Below are 16,768 nucleotides of genomic sequence, written 5' to 3'. Positions count from 1 at the left end.
GAATTATTAGATCAGGTGTAGACTGGAAATGTCTCCTAACAGTCTTTGAAAGTCATTAAGAGTCCATAGGCGATCTCTCCGAATTTGTGCCTTTTGTGTCTTAATTTTTTGCAAACCTATTCTATAACCTAAATAATTAACAGAATCTCCCTTCTGAATCTTTTCAGGAGCAATTTGCAATCCCCATTTGGGTAAAAGTATCTGTATTTCTTCAAACAGTCTGTTCAAGGTATCCATGTTTGAATCGGATAACAAAATGTCGTCCATGTAATGGTATACTATAGATTTGGGAAATTTCTTGCGTATTATTTGCAATGGTTGGTTCACAAAATATTGGCACAGGGAGGGGCTATTTAACATACCCTTGGGGAGGATGGTCCAGTTGTACCTCCTCAAAGGCTGAGAATTGTTATAAGTAGGCACTGTGAAGGCAAATTTTTCTCTATCTTCTTTTTGCAAAGGTATAGTGAAAAAACAATCCTTTAAATCAATAACTATGAGAGGCCATCCTTTTGGTAATAAAGAGGGCAAAGGGATTCCAGATTGCAAGAGGGCCCATAGGTTGAATAACCTTGTTGATGGCCCTGAGATCTGTCACCATTCTCCATTTACCTGGATTTTTTCTTAACCACAAATACAGGAGAATTCCAAGGGCTGGTAGATTCTTCTATATGTCCAGCATCTAATTGTTCTTGTACCAGCTGTTCTAAAGCCTGTAACTTTTCCTCAGCTAAAGGCCATTGCTTTGTCCATATTGGTTTCTCAGTCAACCATTTTAGAGGCAAAGCTGTTGGTATCTCTGAAGGAACATCAATTGCTTGTTCTTGTACAGCCCGAATGGTCCGTTTCTGGTGACTAGACTCCTTCCTGATTGTGCAGAGGGCTGTTGTCTGGGACGGTGCAGGAAGCAAAGAGAGTGTGAGGAGGGAAGTGGCCGCTTTTTTAAAGAGAGAGACCATGCCCCAATGGGCTGGTATCTCAGCGGCTATTGGCTGGAGGAGCGGAAGGACCTCCCGCAACATCTGTCTCTTACTGTCTTAGATTCTATGTGTCCCTGTCTTTCTTAATCTCTGTTCCTCTCTGTTGTCTCTGTCTCTCTCTCAATGGCTGCTGACCTGTTTTGTACTTAACTACTGTAGTGGTATGTGGTCCGTATTCTGTGGTCTCAGCCCCCGGGCCACTGGGTCCTTGGAGGACTGGTGTCCCCGACAGTGAATAATGGCTACTTCTGCAGGGAGCTGGAGGGCCTCCAAGAGGTTGGCTATAAAGGGTCCATTAACTATGGGAGTGCCCTTGGTAGTAAGGAAGCCACTTTCCTTCCAGAGTGCAGAATGGGTATGGGCTATTAAGAAGGCATATTTAGAGTCAGTGTAGATATTAGCCCATTGGCCCTTGGCTATTTGGAGTGCCCTAATCAAGGCAATTAATTCGGCCTTTTGTGAGGAGGTTCCCATTGGCAGGCGGGTCGCTTCAATGAGTTATTGGAAGTGACCACTGCCTGCACTGTCTGGAGGTTTCCTGATTTGTCTTTAAGGGAACTTCCATCAAAAACCAGAGTGAGTGGGGATTTGTAAGTGGCTGGTCTAGAAGACCGGCCTGCAGGCCGAGGTGAACTTAAAGCCTCTACAGCCTCTGGACAAGAGTGAGAGGAGGTATGGGGGGGGGGACAGGAAGAAGGAGACTTGTGGGGTTTAGGGAGGGACTGGAGGCCTAAGTAATTTGGGGGTTTTCTAAAACAGTAAGTGAAAAACATAGATTTGTGAAGGCCTAAGGAGAGAGAGAGGCATGACTCAGAAGAGCTGAGAGGTGGAATATACCGTGATTGGCCTGGACAGGGTGATCTCCAGAGTCCGCCGAGTGAGTTCAGCTGCTGCTGCCATCCACAGACAGTGAGGTCCAGCTGTTTGGATAAAAAGACGACAGCCTGATTCGAAGGCCCAGCCTGTTGGGTTAGAACTCCCATGGCCACTCCTGACCTCTCATCTGTATAGGGATGGTAAGGCTTTGTGGGGTCTGGAAGAGCAAGAGCAGGGTCTGTTAGAAGGGCCTCTCGCAGTAGAGAGAAGAGGTGGTAGATGATAGCCGAGTGGGTGAGAGGCCTGGTGGGAATCTCTCTGGCTGCCTGGTACAGAGGCTTGGCTGTAATGGCAAAGCTAGTGATCCAATGATGGGAGAACCCTAGCAGGCCCCAAAATGAGAAGATCTGAGCCCTACGGTTGGGGGCTGTAAATCCCGCAGGGCCTGGACTCTGTCAGAGGGGAGGGTCTTAGACCCCGGGCTGAGTTGAACACCCAAATATACCACTGTAGAAGAGCACAGCTGAGCCTTAGCTGGTGAGACTCGATATCCCAGGGATCCGAGGAAGTTCAGGAGCACAGAGTTGGCCTTTTGGGACAGAGACAATGTAGGACTACAGAGAAGGAGATCATCAATGCACTGGAGGGGGTGCCAGGACCTGGGCCAAAGTTAGAGAGAACTCAAGCCAGAGCTTGGCCAAAGAAATGGAGGCTGTCCTGAAAACCTTGAGGGAGAACAGTCCACGTGAGCTGTCTGGAGGACCGGGACTCAGGGTCGTCCCAGGTGAAGGCAAAAAGGAAGTATGAGTCAGGGTGTAAAGGGACAGTAAAGAAGGCATCTTTTGGGTCTAGAACTGTAGAGTAGGAGGTGGCAGAAAGGATGTTAGACAGGAGATTTTATGGGTTGCTAACCAGTGGGTACATTGGAATAAACGCCTCATTTATGAGGGGAAGTCTTGAACCAAGGGGTAAGCAGGAAGGATGGGAGTGTCGCAGGGGCGAGTGGGTAGGAGTTTAAAGTCCTTGAGATAGGAGGTGGGTGATGATATGTTGTAGTTGGAGCGGCAGGGCTGCGTCCCCGGCACCCGGCCGCCCACATGGCTAGCTCTAGCTTATGCCCTGAAATAATTACACCGAAACTGTATTCTTTTAAACACCGCTTGGCCCATTTCTATCTAGCCTCTTCTAGGCTAGCTCTTGCACCTGGACTAGCCCATTTCTAATAATCTGCTGTAGCCCACGAGCTGGCTTACCAGGAATGATCTTAACCTGCGCCTGTCTGGAGTGGGAGAATCATGGCGACTCCTGACTCAGCTTCTTTCTCCCAGCCTTCTGTTCTGTTTACTCCTCCCACCTATGTTTTAACCTATGAGGGCCAAGCAGTTTCTTTATTGCTTAACCAATGAGATCAACAGATTGATATATGACACTTCCACATCAGTAATATGCTTAAGACCTTGGTGGTGGGTTTCAGGGATGGGAATCTGGGGTCTGGAACGGAAGGATGAAGGGTTGTTAAGGTGAACTAGCAATGGCTGGTGGTGAGTAGCAGCCACAGGAGTGGAAGTGTCCCATACTTGGGGATCTACTGGGTAAGGGGGAGTAGGGACAGAACAGTCTGGGATAGGAACCTGTGGCACTGTTAAAGTGAGAAGAAAGTGTGACTCAGGAGGGTGTGTGGGGGCCAAAGTGAGTGTGTCCCCGAAATGGCTGAGAATATCTCAACCAAACAGAGGTGCAGGGCAAGCAGGTATGACTAGGAAAGAATGAGAGAAGAATCGCCTGCAAGAATGCAGGGCAGTGGCAGGGTCTTAAGTGGGAAGGAGCGGGTCCCGTCTACCATCATGACTGAAAGTGGTGAGGGGAACGTAGGGTCCGAGTGAGATGTTAAAACAGAGTAGGTAGCTCCCATGTCCAAAGGAAAAGTAATGGACTTACCAGATACCTGCAGCGTTACCCTAGGCTTGGAGAAGGTGATGGGAGTCACCACGTCTGGGCCGCGTCAATCCTCTGCAAGGTGAGTAGTTCGAAGGCTGGCACAGTCTCCCTTGCCGATGTTGGTGAGGCTGAACCTCCATGGCGTGGCATAGAGGATGAGCCCACACGGGGGCATTGTGATTTCCAGTGTCCAGGTTGCTGGAAGATAGGGCATGGCCTCATAGGTGGCAGAGGGCCAGGGCAATATCGTGCCAAATGGTCATTTAGGAGGATGGAAAAGTCAAGAGTTCCCTCTGGTGACCACTGTGTCCCACTGTCAAGGTCATACTGAGGCCAACTCAGTGCATAGAGAAAGCCATTTGAGACAGACTGTACGGGACATCCCAATTCATAAAGATTTTGTAAAAGGCAGCCCAGGGCGATAGAGGATCTGGCTTTGAATTGCAGAAGCCCATTTAAAAGTCTATGCCAGGGCTGGAGAGATGGCTCAGTGGTTAAGAGCACTGTCTGCTCTTCCAGAGGTCCTGAGTTCAATTCCCAGCAACCACATGGTGATTCACAACCATCTGTAATGAGATCTGGTGCCCTCTTCTGGTGTGTGGGCATACATGGAGGCAGAATGTTGTATACATAATAAATAAATAAATAAATGAAAAAAAAAAATAAAAGTCTATGCCAAATCTTGGGACTCAAGTCTGTCACAATGCATCCACTGGGACATGGTTCTTGATTCAAAAACGGGGGGGGGGGGGGGGCGGGTGTCGTGAGAAGTGAATGGCAGACGTCTGTGTCCCCTCGGTCCCACCTCAGCGAGATCTCACTTGCTGCTTAAATCAGGCACATGGCATGATCCTGATTCTCACAGGAAAGCCTGAAAATCAACAAAGATAAATAAACGTAAATGGGTCCCGGGCCCTAGTGGCATGTACTCAAAAGGGGAACTCGAAATTCGAAGCTGATCTTAGCCTGGCGAAGAAGAGCTGGCTCAAGAAGGGTGTTTTCCAACACGTGGCCCTGGGCCCGTGGGAAAAACAGCCCCCACCCACCGTCGGACCTCCAAATGTTAAGTAAGGTTTTGCCAACAAACCTCTCCACTGACACAAATAATCCCAATCAGACCAAATCAAACCGAATTAAAAGATACCCAGGTTAATTGGATGCCTGAGCTCTAAGGTGGTCTCCCCTTTTCCTCTCCAGTAGTTGTTTTGGCTTCCCCCACCCCACCCCATGTTTTCCTGGGACCACTTAATGGAGAAGGACATAAAGAATGAACAGTAAGTAAAAAACCCTGAGGCAAAACGTAGATGAAGAAAAGCAGGTTAACTTAAGTTAAAGAAAAAAAAACTAGCCAGAAACAAGCATAAACTGAGGCTGGGCATTCACACCTAAGGTCACGATATGGGAGCTGGTTGGTGGTACTTCAGGACCATGACAGAACATTTTCAGCATTTTCAGAGTTGATCCATACTTTGATTTGGAAAATGTTTAGCATTGTTTCTTATGTGTACATGTCTATGCGTGGGTATGTGTGGATGCATGCAGAGGCTTTGATGACCCTAAAGCTGGCTGTGGGTCTTTTAACTACTAAGCCATCTCTCCAGCCCAGATATTTTGATTTTGTAATTGTCCACGCTGAGAATGCCAATTTGTATGAATGACTCTGCCCATAGCATAAGTAAGCTTAGGACCATTTCAGAAATTGTTGGCAATTTTGTCCTAAGCTAAAATTCACTGAAGGAATTTTTCTTTTGCTACAGGGTCTATGTAATCCTGGTTGGCCTAAAACTTTCTCGCTATGTAGATCAGGCTGGCCTCAAATTCAGAGACAGGTCTGCTCTGTCTCTTAAGTGCCAGGATTAAAGGCATTTGCCCCCAACTTCCTGGCTGAAAATGAGTTTTTATAAAAATCACGACAATAACTCAAACAGCTATTTAGAAAATTACATTTTTTATTCTGTGTGTGTATGTACAGGTACATGTATGCCACAGTATGCTTGTGGAGGCCAGAGGACAATTGCGTGGGTCCTGACCATCATGGCAGGAGACATGAGCTGAGGGTACACATCTCAATTACAAGCACTAGGCAGAGAGAGGGGGCTAACCTCAATTTCTCACCTGTTCCCAGCGACTCACCCTCTCCAAAAAGGCCGTACCTCCCAATCCTTCTCAAACAGGTCCATCAACTAGGGCAAAAGTTCAAACATTTGAGCCTAAGGGTCTCTTGTAATTAAGTTCGTTATCTTTATTTCCTTTGTCTCCAGACTTCATTGTTAGCCACCAGGGGGCACCTCTGAGAGCTTCGTAACTTCCTACTCTAGTAATGACAACCGTAGGATCGACATAAGAGAAAAACTTTCTTGAGCCTATGGTGTCCCTTCCCATTCTCCTTTTCCTGATTCAGGGGGAGGCAACAGGACGTCCCTCTGTCCCTGTGAGGGTAAGAAATGGACACTCTGTCTGTTAACATCAGCTGGCCTGGCTGGGCGGGGGGGGGAGGGGGGGGGCGGGTTGCTGGCGCAGGCAGCTGCAGTGGCTAAGGCAGGAGGATCTCCATGATTTCCAGACCAGCTTGATCTACATAGCGAGACCGACCATCTTAAAAAAATGTGAGGAGAGGGGTGTCGATAGCCCAGGCTAGCCTCAATCCCACCTCCACCTTCGGACCTCAGGGAGGCTACTCCTAGTAGTGGGTTCTTTCTGCGTTGGGTGTGTATCTCGGCAGTGTTGCCTCTATGGGGGTGAGTGTTCACTGTTTTACACAGAACACTGTATTGTCCGTTTTTCAACAGTTCACGAGGTTCCCAACACTAAAGTCATTTTGTAGAAGAGAAGTTGTGTCTCAGAGGATTTGAGTGTGTGTGGAGAAAGGAAGTCCGCAAGCCCAGTTCTGTGTATCCAGGCTGTTCAAGTAGAGTCTGGCTGTTCCTCCTCAAGCCTCCCTCAGAAAATCACCCACATCGGAAGGGATCTCTCAGGGCCGGGCGGCTTCCTTGGTTCCATTCTCATGTACCCCAGTGAAGCAAGGGCTTGGTCTGCATGTCGCACTGAACCCTAAAGGGTTAAGACCCGGGTGCCGCCCCCTTTCCCGCCCGACTGGCGGGAGTATGAATACCCTCGCTCCAGCTCCCTCCGGGAGTCCTCCACTTCCGCTGGGTCACTGTTGTCGCCACTCTCTCCCCCTAAAAGCTCCGAAGGCCGCTCCCTTCTCCAGTGCTGCACGTCCGCCCGCACTCGGTGGGCCAGACCAGCGACATGGAGGGTTGTGTAGGGGAGGAATCTTTCCAGCTGTGGGAGCTCAATCGCCGCCTGGAGGCCTACCTGACCCGGGTAAAGACGCTGGAGGAGCAGAACCAGCTGCTCGGCGCGGAGCTTGGGGGACTCCGGGCGCAGTCCGGGGATGCCTCCTGGCGGGCCCGAGCCGACGACGAGCTGGCAGCGCTGCGGGTCCTCGTCGATCAGCGCTGGCGGGAGAAGCACGAGGTCGAGGTGCAGCGCGACAACCTGGCTGAAGAGCTGGAGGGCGTGGCGGGCCGGTGCCAGCAGGTGCGGCTCGCCCGGGACCGGACCAGCGAGGAGGTAGCCTGCAGCCGGCGTGCGCTCGAGGCGGAGAAGAGTGCGCAGGGCTGGCTGAGCACCCGGGTTGCGGAGCTGGAGCGAGAGTTAGAGGCTGTGCGGGCGGCGCACGAGGAAGAGCGCGCGCACCTGAACGCGCAGGCGGCCTGTGTGCCACTCCGGCTCGCCGCGCCGCCCCACGGACCGCCCGCTCGGGCCCCCGAGGTGGAGGAGCTGGCCAGACGGCTAGGCGAAGCGTGGCGCGGGGCGGTGCGCGACTACCAGGAACGCGTGGCTCACATGGAGAGCTCCCTGGGCCAAGCCCGCGAGCGACTGGCCCGAGCCATGCAGGGTGCTCGAGAGGGTCGCCTTGAGCTGCTGCAGCTGCAGGCTGAACGCGACGGCCTCCAGGAGCGCAGAGAGGCTCTGGAACAGAGGTTGGAGGGCCGCTGGCACGACCGGCTGCAAGCCACTGAAAAGTTCCAGGTAAGGAGGTCACCAACCCGAGTAAGACTAAGCTGTAGGAAGTGTTTACGATGCTAAGAAACTTTCAGGAAGGGAGTGGAGCAAGGGCAGTTGTATTCAGGAGCCCCTGCCCAGAACACATAGACCCTAGACTTTCCTGTCCAGGCAGGGAGGATGGAATTCTGAGACCTTCTGGCACAACCCACTTGTAAGGCCTGGAGGGCAAGACCCACTCTAGCGGCTCATCACTCTTTGAACGGCAACTCCCCTATAGGCTGGTTCCGTGCGCGCTTCCCTATGCTATTGTCAATCAGAAGGTTTCAAACACATGCTCCCTCAGCTCCAGAAGGTTCCTAGCAACCAAGGTGTTATGACTTCTCAGCTGCCTGGAACACGTCCCAGAGGCCTGGGGCCCCCTCCCCCTCATACTGCACAGATGTGACCAACAGCTGAGAAAGCAGCCTCTTGCCTGGCCCAGACAGAAGTCCCGACAGTGGCCACCTTCCCCCTCCTCTTGGAGGAGAGAGATTCCAGAACACGTGGAAAGTAGAGGAACCAGGGCTGCTCTGAGGAGCTGGGACAGTGAGGGCCCAACTGCTTTCCTTGCAAGCCCTTCCAAGCCAACTCTTGATAAATTGTTTTTCCTTCTGTTTCCACTTTATCCCCTTTCTTCCTCTGTAACCCATCTCCTCTCCCATGGGAACTGGATTCTCAACATGTGCTACCATTTAGGCAACATTCTCAAGAGAAGCCTAGTGTAGGAGAGGCTTCAGTGTCCCCTGCCCTTGTCTGGGTTACCCAGTCTAGTGCTCTGGGAGGGAGGATGTAGGCAGAGGAACAGGAGAGTGGAGGCCCCTTCACTCACCCTGGCTTGTTTTGCAGCTGGCTGTGGATGCCCTGGAGCAGGAGAAGCAGGGCCTACAGAGCCAAATTGCTCAGATCCTGGAAGGTGGGCAGCAACTGGCACACCTCAAGATGTCACTTAGTCTGGAGGTGGCTACATACAGGTACATAGATGCACACACAGCGCTGACTCCTTGCCTGGAGGGCCCAGGAACTTGGCTTTGTCCTTTCTGTGAACCTCAGCTGCTGCTCTATAAAAATATCTATCTATGTGTATTTATGTATATGTAGCATTGGGCAGGTGTCCTAAGAGGCCAGAAGACAACACTGGGCCCCCTGGAGCTGGAGTTACAGGGGTTGTGAGCAGCTCCACATCGCTGCTGTGAGCAGTTCTCTGCGAGAGAACTCACCATTCGTACCACTGCCCAGCCCTCAAATTCACCTGCATTTTCGTATTACATTTATTTATGTATGCATTTTCTGTGATGGGGGCCTCTGAGTCCCAGGGATCAAACAGGTTGTTGTCGAACTTGGCGGGTACTTTAGCCCACTGAACCATCTCACTGGCCACCTCAGCTTAGACTTCCACCTGAGCCCCTCTGCTGCCCCTTCAGCTCAGGACCAGAAGAGGTGGCAATGCTTAAAGGGACAGCTCAGTCTTCAGGGAGGAAACTGGAGGGCACAGGCATCTGCATCTGACTTCTCTCGAAGACAGGCACTCTACAGTTTCTGTGCACGCATCCTGGAGATACCTGGGCAGACTCAGAAAAGAGATCTTGCAGGTGGGGCTGTTCATACTGACCTGCTGTCTGAGCTAGGCTCAACTGTGTCCAGGGTAAGCGCTAGCCTCCCAGCCTTCCTTTAAGCCCTAGAGTTCCTGACCCTGCCCAGTTCCTTACCCTCCCCCCTTTTCTTTTTGCTTGCCTCGGAGAGGCTGAGCGGATTGGCTCTGTGGGTATAGACTCTATATATGTAACTTGTATGGAAAGACCCCATCTGGGAGCCCCACTGCGGAGGGTTGGGGATATCACTCACTCTAGAGTACCAGGCCAGAGCAGTGTCCCACTTCTCCAGAATCCATCGGTCAAGTGGTAGGACTGAGACAGGTGTAGGAGTGGAGGTGGAAGTGGGGCCCAGAGGAGAGCCAATGAGTATTTCAGGACCACTTGTACAAGGCAGGAGGCAGGATGCTGTGTGAGGACAGAACCAAGTGTCGTAGGTCATGGACAGAAACAAGAGACTAGCTCGGAATCCCCTGTGAATTGATTTCTCCTCCAATCAGCTCCACAGGCCACTGAGGCAGGGGCATGAATGTAAAGACTTCTGCCCTGAAGAGTTTGAAGTCCTAAGATGAGGGCCTTAACCCTAGTCAGCGCTCTGAGGGAAGGGTCTAGGCAGCACAGAAGAATGTAACCGCCGCTGTTTGAAGTCTGAAAAGGATTTGGAGAGGGGGAGCTGAATTCATTTGTTCTTGTCTGTCACCAGCTCTGGGGGCACAGCGGAGGAGGGAGCCATCCCACGGGAACAGCCTGAGAATTCCACTTCCCCTGAGGAGCCCCCCTTCTCAGGCCCTCCAGATGGTGGTGTGGACAAAAGGCAATAATTAGCATGAGAATCGGCCTCCCTCGCAGAGGATGAGGTCATCATTCTCGGCCGTGGGTGGGGAGCCAGAGACTGGTCTGAGGAGGTTGATCTAAGCTTTAGCCATTCAGTGGCTGGTGTCTGACTGTGGGAATCTGCATGTGGGGTCTTCCTGTGACCAAGTCTGTGCTATCTGTCCTGACTGTGTAGCTTTTGTATGATAATAGTCATAGAGAGTGAGCCTGCTGTATCAGGACGTGGCACCTCAGCTGAAACTGACCCCATACCCTCCTCTCCCCGCAAGGACTCTGCTGGAGGCTGAGAATTCCCGGTTGCAAACACCTGCCCGAAGTTCCCAGGCTTCCCGTGGCTTTCACGGTAAGAGGCGGAACCAACTGCTCCTGGAAGCTCTACTTCCGCTTACTTAGGAAGATCCTTCCTAAGCGCACCAGTCTAAGTCTTCACTGGGTAACCCCAGCTGTGCTGTGTTCCCATTCTCTCGCCAGCGGGGGTCAGGCAACGGTGTGAGGGCTGCTCCACGGCGAGGTCGGGGCATACTTAAAACATTTCTTACTCTGCTTTCCAGACCCCAAGCTGAAGCTGCATTTCCTTCGGACACCAGAGGATCAGCACCTGGGATCTGTGCTCCCTGTCCTCAGTCCGACACCCCTCCCTTCCCCTATGCCCAATACCCTTGAGATGCCAGTGACAGCCTTTCTGAAGACCCAGGAATTCCTTCAGGCCCAAACCCCCACCTTGGCCAGCACACCCATCCCACCCATGCCTGAGGCTCCCTGTCCTACAAAAGCAGAAGTCAGAGCCCAGGATGCCCATCTTTCCCTGCTCCAGACACAGGGTGGGAGGCAACAGGGTCCAGAGCTTCTCTGGACCGAAGCCACGGTGTCTGTTTCCACCAGTGAGGAGCCTGGGGGCAAGCAGCTCTGCCACTTAGCCAAGGATCTGACCTCCTCAGCCCACCCTGTGTTAGAGACTAAAGATGAAGAATCCAGTGAGTCTAGAGTGTCTAGCATATTCCAGGAAGATGAAGGGCAAATCTGGGAGCTAGTAGAGAAAGAAGCTGCCATAGAGGTAAAAGGAGAGCGTAGCTCGGCACAGGAGACACAAGAAGATGGTCTGGACATGGAAGAAATGCAGGATTCCCAGGGTCCTTTGCAAAAGGAAACCCTAGAGGCTCCAGAAGAGGAGCCACTGATGTCTCTGAAAATCCAGAACCACGAGACACCAGGGAAGGAGAATTGCAATTTTTTGAGGTCTATAGACCAGACCCTGGGAACTCTAAAAAGCTCAGAAGAAAAACAAACACTGCTGAAGTCTTTAGAAGAAAAGGATGTAGAGTCAGAGAAAACTCTAGAAAGAGGGCTTCCTGAGCTGTCTAAGCCTTTAGGAAAAGAAGAACCAGGAATTGAGGATGATCAAGAATTAATATCTCCTGAAGGTACACTAGAGACGGTTTCATCTATAGGAAAAGAAAATCAAGACGTAGTGAGATTTTCAGAAGAGAACTTAGAGCCATCGACAGCTTTTGAAAAGAAAAGCCATCATCCACTGGGATGTCCAGAAGAAAACCAGATAGTTGAGAGGCTAATAGAAAAGGAGGGTCAGGAGTCCCTGAGGTCTCTGGAAGAGGAGGACCAGGAGACCTATAGATGTCTGGAGAAAGAGAATGGGGAGCTGTTAAAGTCTGTAGAAAAAGAGGACCAGTTGGTTGACAGGCTGATAGAAAAGGAGGGTCAGGAGTCCCTGAGGTCTCTGGAAGAGGAGGACCAGAGTATTGTGAAGCCTCTAGAAAGAGAGAATCAGGAATCTCTGAGGTCTCTTGATGAAATCCAGGAGACCATTATACCACCAGGAAGCAAGAATCAGAAGCAACTGAAATCTCTAGAAATAGAAGAGGAGCAGAGAATTGTGAATCCTCTAGTAAAAGAAGTGGAGCTCCTGAGGTCTCTGGAAGACAATGACCGGATGACTGGGGACCTGGTGCAGAATGAGACTCAGGAGTCCCTGCGGTCTCGTAAAGACAGAGACCAGGAGACCCAGGACCCACAGAGGTCTCTGGAAGAAGAGGGCCAGGGGATTGTGAACTATCTAGAAAAAGAAGATCAGGAGTCCCTGTGGTCTCATAAAGACAGAGACCAGGAGACCCAGGACCCACAGAGGTCTCTGGAAGAAGAGGGCCAGGGGATTGTGAACTATCTAGAAAAAGAAGATCAGGAGTCCCTGCCGTCTCGTAAAGACAGAGACCAGGAGACCCAGGACCCACAGAGGTCTCTGGAAGAAGAGGGCCGGGGGATTGTGAACTATCTAGAAAAAGAAGATCAGGAGTCCCTGCGGTCTCGTAAAGGCAGAGACCAGGAGACCCAGGACCCACAGAGGTCTCTGGAAGAAGAGGGCCAGGGGATTGTGAACTATCTAGAAAAAGAAGATCAGGAGTTCCTGGGGTCTTTAGACGAAGAGCAGATGGTCAAGCAATCTCTAGAAAGGGAGAGCCATAAACCACTGAGTTCTGTTGAAAAAAAGGACTGGGTGACTGAGAACCTAGACACAGAGAGTCAGGACTCGGGGAGGTCTTTTGAAGAGGAAAACCAGCAGATCTTTAGATCTCTGGGAAAAGAGACTCCAGAGTCCCTGCAGTCTCCTGAAGAGTGGGACCAAGAGATACAGAGATCTCTTCAACAAGAGACTGGACAGATAGTGAGGGATGTAGGGGATGAGCAGCTGGTGGTGAGACAACCAGAGTTAGAGACGCCTTTTGGAAGACAGAGCCCAGTGTCACGGGAAGGAAGAGTGGAGACAGTGAAGTCTTCAGACACAGAGAACACAGAACCACTGAAGAGTGCTGAGGCAGGCCTGCAGACAGTGAACACTGTGCAAGGGCAGGAGCCATTGTGGCCTCCAGAAAATGAAATTCAGGAATCACTGGGGTATATGTATGGGAACCAAGAGACCCTGAGACCCCTTGAAAAGGAGAATCAAGAATTGAGATCTCTGGGCAAGTGGAACCTAGAGACTGAGGACTCTCTAGAAGGGATGGGGGCAGCTGGGCAGCAGCTGGAAGCGGAAGGCTGCCTAGATAGGAATGAGCAGCAAGAATCAGCGAGGTCTCTGGCAGAGGTGGGGCAGGAGCTGCCTGGCTCTGGAAAGCGACAGAGGTGGGAGGACATGGTGGAGGACGGAGCAGTGAATCAGGACCCAGTCCTAGGGAGGACAGGTGTGGAAAGCGAGGAAGAGGCAGAGCTGCCCCTGACTGGGCAAAGTGGGAAGGAAGAAGTTGCTAAGGACAGGGAGCTGCGGCTACAGGTCACAGGGGAGGCCTGTAGCCTGGGGAGCTCTGAGCCCAAGGAACAGAGGGTCCCCAGTGAGGAAGACAGCAGGAAGGGGAGCGCTGAGGCCTTCCAGGACATGGAGGGACCACCAGAGCAGGTGGAGACCTTAGAGGTCCCAGTTGCCCAGGGAATGCCAGAAGTGACAGAGCCCCTGTTGCAAGATGAGGCTATAGCCCTAACAGGTGAACAAGACTCCAAAGAGCTTGCCCTGGGCTCAGAGGCTGCTACCAGAGATGGACTGGAGCAGGAAGTGATAGGGTTAGGGGAGCCAAAGCATCTGGCCAGGGAGGAGGCCATTCACCCATCCCTGGGGGAGCAAAGTGTGGAGGTAAAAATAGCTCAGGACTTGGAAGGGCCTGAAAAAGAACCATTGGAGGCAGGCGCTCTGGAGTCAGAGATCTTTGAATTGCCCAAGACTAGCAGGGATGCTCTAGAACCCAAGAGCTTCAAGGAGTCAGAGCCTGCGGTGGGCTGGAGAGTAGAGGAGGCCTCAGTGGAGACCTCAGACCACGAGGGCAGTGCTGTCCCTCAGCCCAGGCTCTCAGAGACAGAGGAAGATGAGAGTACACAGGCTGTACCGGCACTCCCTGGTCCCAAGTTCATGGAACCTTCTTCATACATCCCAGCCCTGGAAGATGCCTGTGAGCTGCAGCCCCAGGCAGAGGAAATTCAGGAAGCTGGGTGGCAGCTAGAAGGTGGGTCTGAAGCTCTGAGGAAAATAGGAGATGAGCAAGAGTTTGGTCTGGGGGAAACCCCCGAGGGCCTCCAGGATTGGGAGGAGAGCAGAGAAGAGAGTGAGGCGGATGAGTTAGGGGAAACTCTCCCGGACTCTACTCCTTTGGGCCTCTACCTGAGGTCACCTACCTCCCCAAAGTGGGACCTAGCTGGAGAGAAGAGGCTCTCCCCTCAAGGAGAGGCCAGGGAGGAAGGCTGGGGTCCTCCTGTCCTCAGCAACCCACCTGGGGAGGAGGAACAAGGTCCTGACTCTGACCTGTCATCTGAGGAATTTGAGGACCTGGGGACTGAGGCCTCTTTTCTTCCAGGGATTCCCAAGGGGGCGGCAGATCATCTAGGCCAGGTTCCTTCAGTACGGGAGCCTGAATGCTGGGATCAGGGCGGGGAGTCTGACGGCTTTGCTGATGAAGAGGGGAGTGGGGAGGAGGGAGAAGAGCGTGAGGAAGAGGCTGAGTCAGGGGCTCAGTGGTGGGGGCCAGGGCCCTCTGGTGGGGGTTTCAAGGTCCAGGATATCACCCAAAGAGGGGACCTCCTGGAACAAGGATCTGTGGGTGTCAGTGGTCCTTGGGATGATGGCTTGAGAGGTGTTGCAGCTAATAGCTCTGTGACTGCCCTGGACACTGAGTCTCAGGACAGCGCTGAACCTTCTGGGTCAGAGGGGTCTGAGTCTGTTTCCTTGGAGGGAGAGGACCATTTGGATGCCCCCCAAGAGGTGACTAGCACGGTCCCAGGGGTTGGAGATACCCAGAGCCCCAACTCGGAGTTAGAGCACATGAATGGGAGGGTGGAGAATGGATTAGAGCAGTCTGAGGGGCAGGAAGGTCTGGATGGGGACCAGGACCAGGGACGCCTTTTACAGGAACAGGAAGTGGGTGCCCTAAAGGCCCCTTTGGTAGTTTCTCCTGTGCACCTAGGCCCAAGTCAGTCCCTGGAATTCCCCCTGAGTGGAGTAGATGGAGATTCCTGGTCCTCAGAGGAAGACTAGGGAATGCTTCTCTGGCTCTGAAGACTTAATGGTAGAGGGATGTTCTTCCTGATCTGGGCCAGAACCCTTAGCTTTGATAGCTCGACCTGTGGTGTCCTGAAGAGGGGGCTGGCTGATGGAGATGAGGTCCTGTCAGGGCATCCTGAAGGCTCAAGCCAGGTGAGCCCCTGTAGTTCTAGGCTGCCTTTCTTCTGCATCTCACCTGCTGGAAGAAGCCTGGGCTCAGAGCTTTCGCAGGGGCTGCTCTGGCCAGGTCTTGTGAGCCCCACCTGTCTACAGTAGTGCCATCACCACAAGGTCAGGCCTGGCCTATGCCCAGAGGAGCTGAGGGCAGCAATTATGACTGACCTTTCACCTCATCTCAGCCTGCTGAGACTTTTTTCTGCTCTTTCTTGATTAAATAAAGTTGCATCCCTCCCTATACAGTCTGGTGGCTTCCATCTAGGTTTCAGGGGGGGTCCTTCTGGTTGAGAAGCAGTGTAATAGAGGGGCTGCCTCTGGGGGAGGCCGGGTTGTCCTCTCCACCAACAGCACTGATTACAAGGCCCTCCCCACTGGATGTCCTCCTAACCCCTCAGTGTCTCCTGCATAATTAGCCCCCTGGTTTCCAACAACCTAAACAGTTGTCTAGCCTGTGATGACTGACTGGTTGGAGTTGGGGAGGGAGGAGAGAGGCCTGGCCTGCTCTAGTCTGCCTGTGCGCCTGTGCAGCCTCGGGTCAACAGTTTCTCCAGACCCGGTCACACATGAGGGGAAGCTGAATTGCCCTATGCTCTGGGTGGTCTCCTGAGGCTGGGAGAACAGGAGAGAGGCCAGGGGAAGCCTCTGCAGTCCTCAGCGGAGCTCTCCTGGCATTTTCCTCATGTGCTGCAGCAGGAGACCAAGAGGAAAGGCTAGAAGGCCCAGGGGAATGTGAGGGAGCTGTCCAGGTGAGCGCGTGAAGGGTGTGGCACACTGCAATGTTAGGAGTGGCACAGAACCAGGTTCTGCTAGTGGGCTCTTTCTCAACATCTGTGCAGGGCAAGATGTACCCACAGGCTCAAAGGTGGGATACCCAGATAGAAAGTACCTGCCAGTTACGCTCTGCAGGGAGGAAGCCCAGTGCCCAGATGTTCATTTAGATGCCATGATGGAGATGGTACTGGCTGCCCACACTGATGCCATCATAAGCCCAGAGTAGGCTCCTTCTCCCCTTGGGAGGGTAGACAAAGGCTGTGCTAGCCAACTGTCACTGTGGGCTCCTCTGTGGGCTCCTCTTCCTCTAAACTGCTCTGGTTCCAGCTCATTTCATCCACACCCTTGCCCTGGGGGTCCAGGATCCTGATTCTCCTACCCCACCCTCCTGGCAGCCCAAGCATCCGCTCTCTCCTTTCTGTACACTAATAACAAGGTTCTCCTGTCTGGTTTGCCAGCTGATGGGCAGAGACCAGCATGTTGGCATCAGGCAAGCAAAACCTGCCCCTCTAATTGGACAAGACATCCTGTGCTTCCTCTTTCCAAGCCTTTGGGTACCACTGCTTGGATGGACA

General features: G+C 52.4%; 1 protein-coding gene across 1 annotated transcript; it reads left to right on the top strand.

Moving 5' to 3' along the window:
- The first annotated feature begins 6,568 nt into the window (after positions 1 to 6,568).
- Positions 6,569 to 15,653, top strand: Nes (nestin). The gene is made up of 4 exons (XM_075978640.1): positions 6,569 to 7,772; positions 8,634 to 8,758; positions 10,480 to 10,553; positions 10,762 to 15,653. The coding sequence occupies exons 1-4, from the start codon at positions 6,987 to 6,989 to the stop codon at positions 15,237 to 15,239; spliced, it is 5,463 nt and encodes a 1,820-aa protein (XP_075834755.1). The 5' UTR covers positions 6,569 to 6,986; the 3' UTR covers positions 15,240 to 15,653.
- The last annotated feature ends 1,115 nt before the right edge of the window (positions 15,654 to 16,768 follow it).

Source organism: Microtus pennsylvanicus, chromosome 7, assembly GCF_037038515.1.
Source record: "Microtus pennsylvanicus isolate mMicPen1 chromosome 7, mMicPen1.hap1, whole genome shotgun sequence".
Classification (NCBI taxonomy): Eukaryota; Metazoa; Chordata; class Mammalia; order Rodentia; family Cricetidae; genus Microtus; species Microtus pennsylvanicus.
This window is presented reverse-complemented; position numbering and strand designations above follow the sequence as displayed.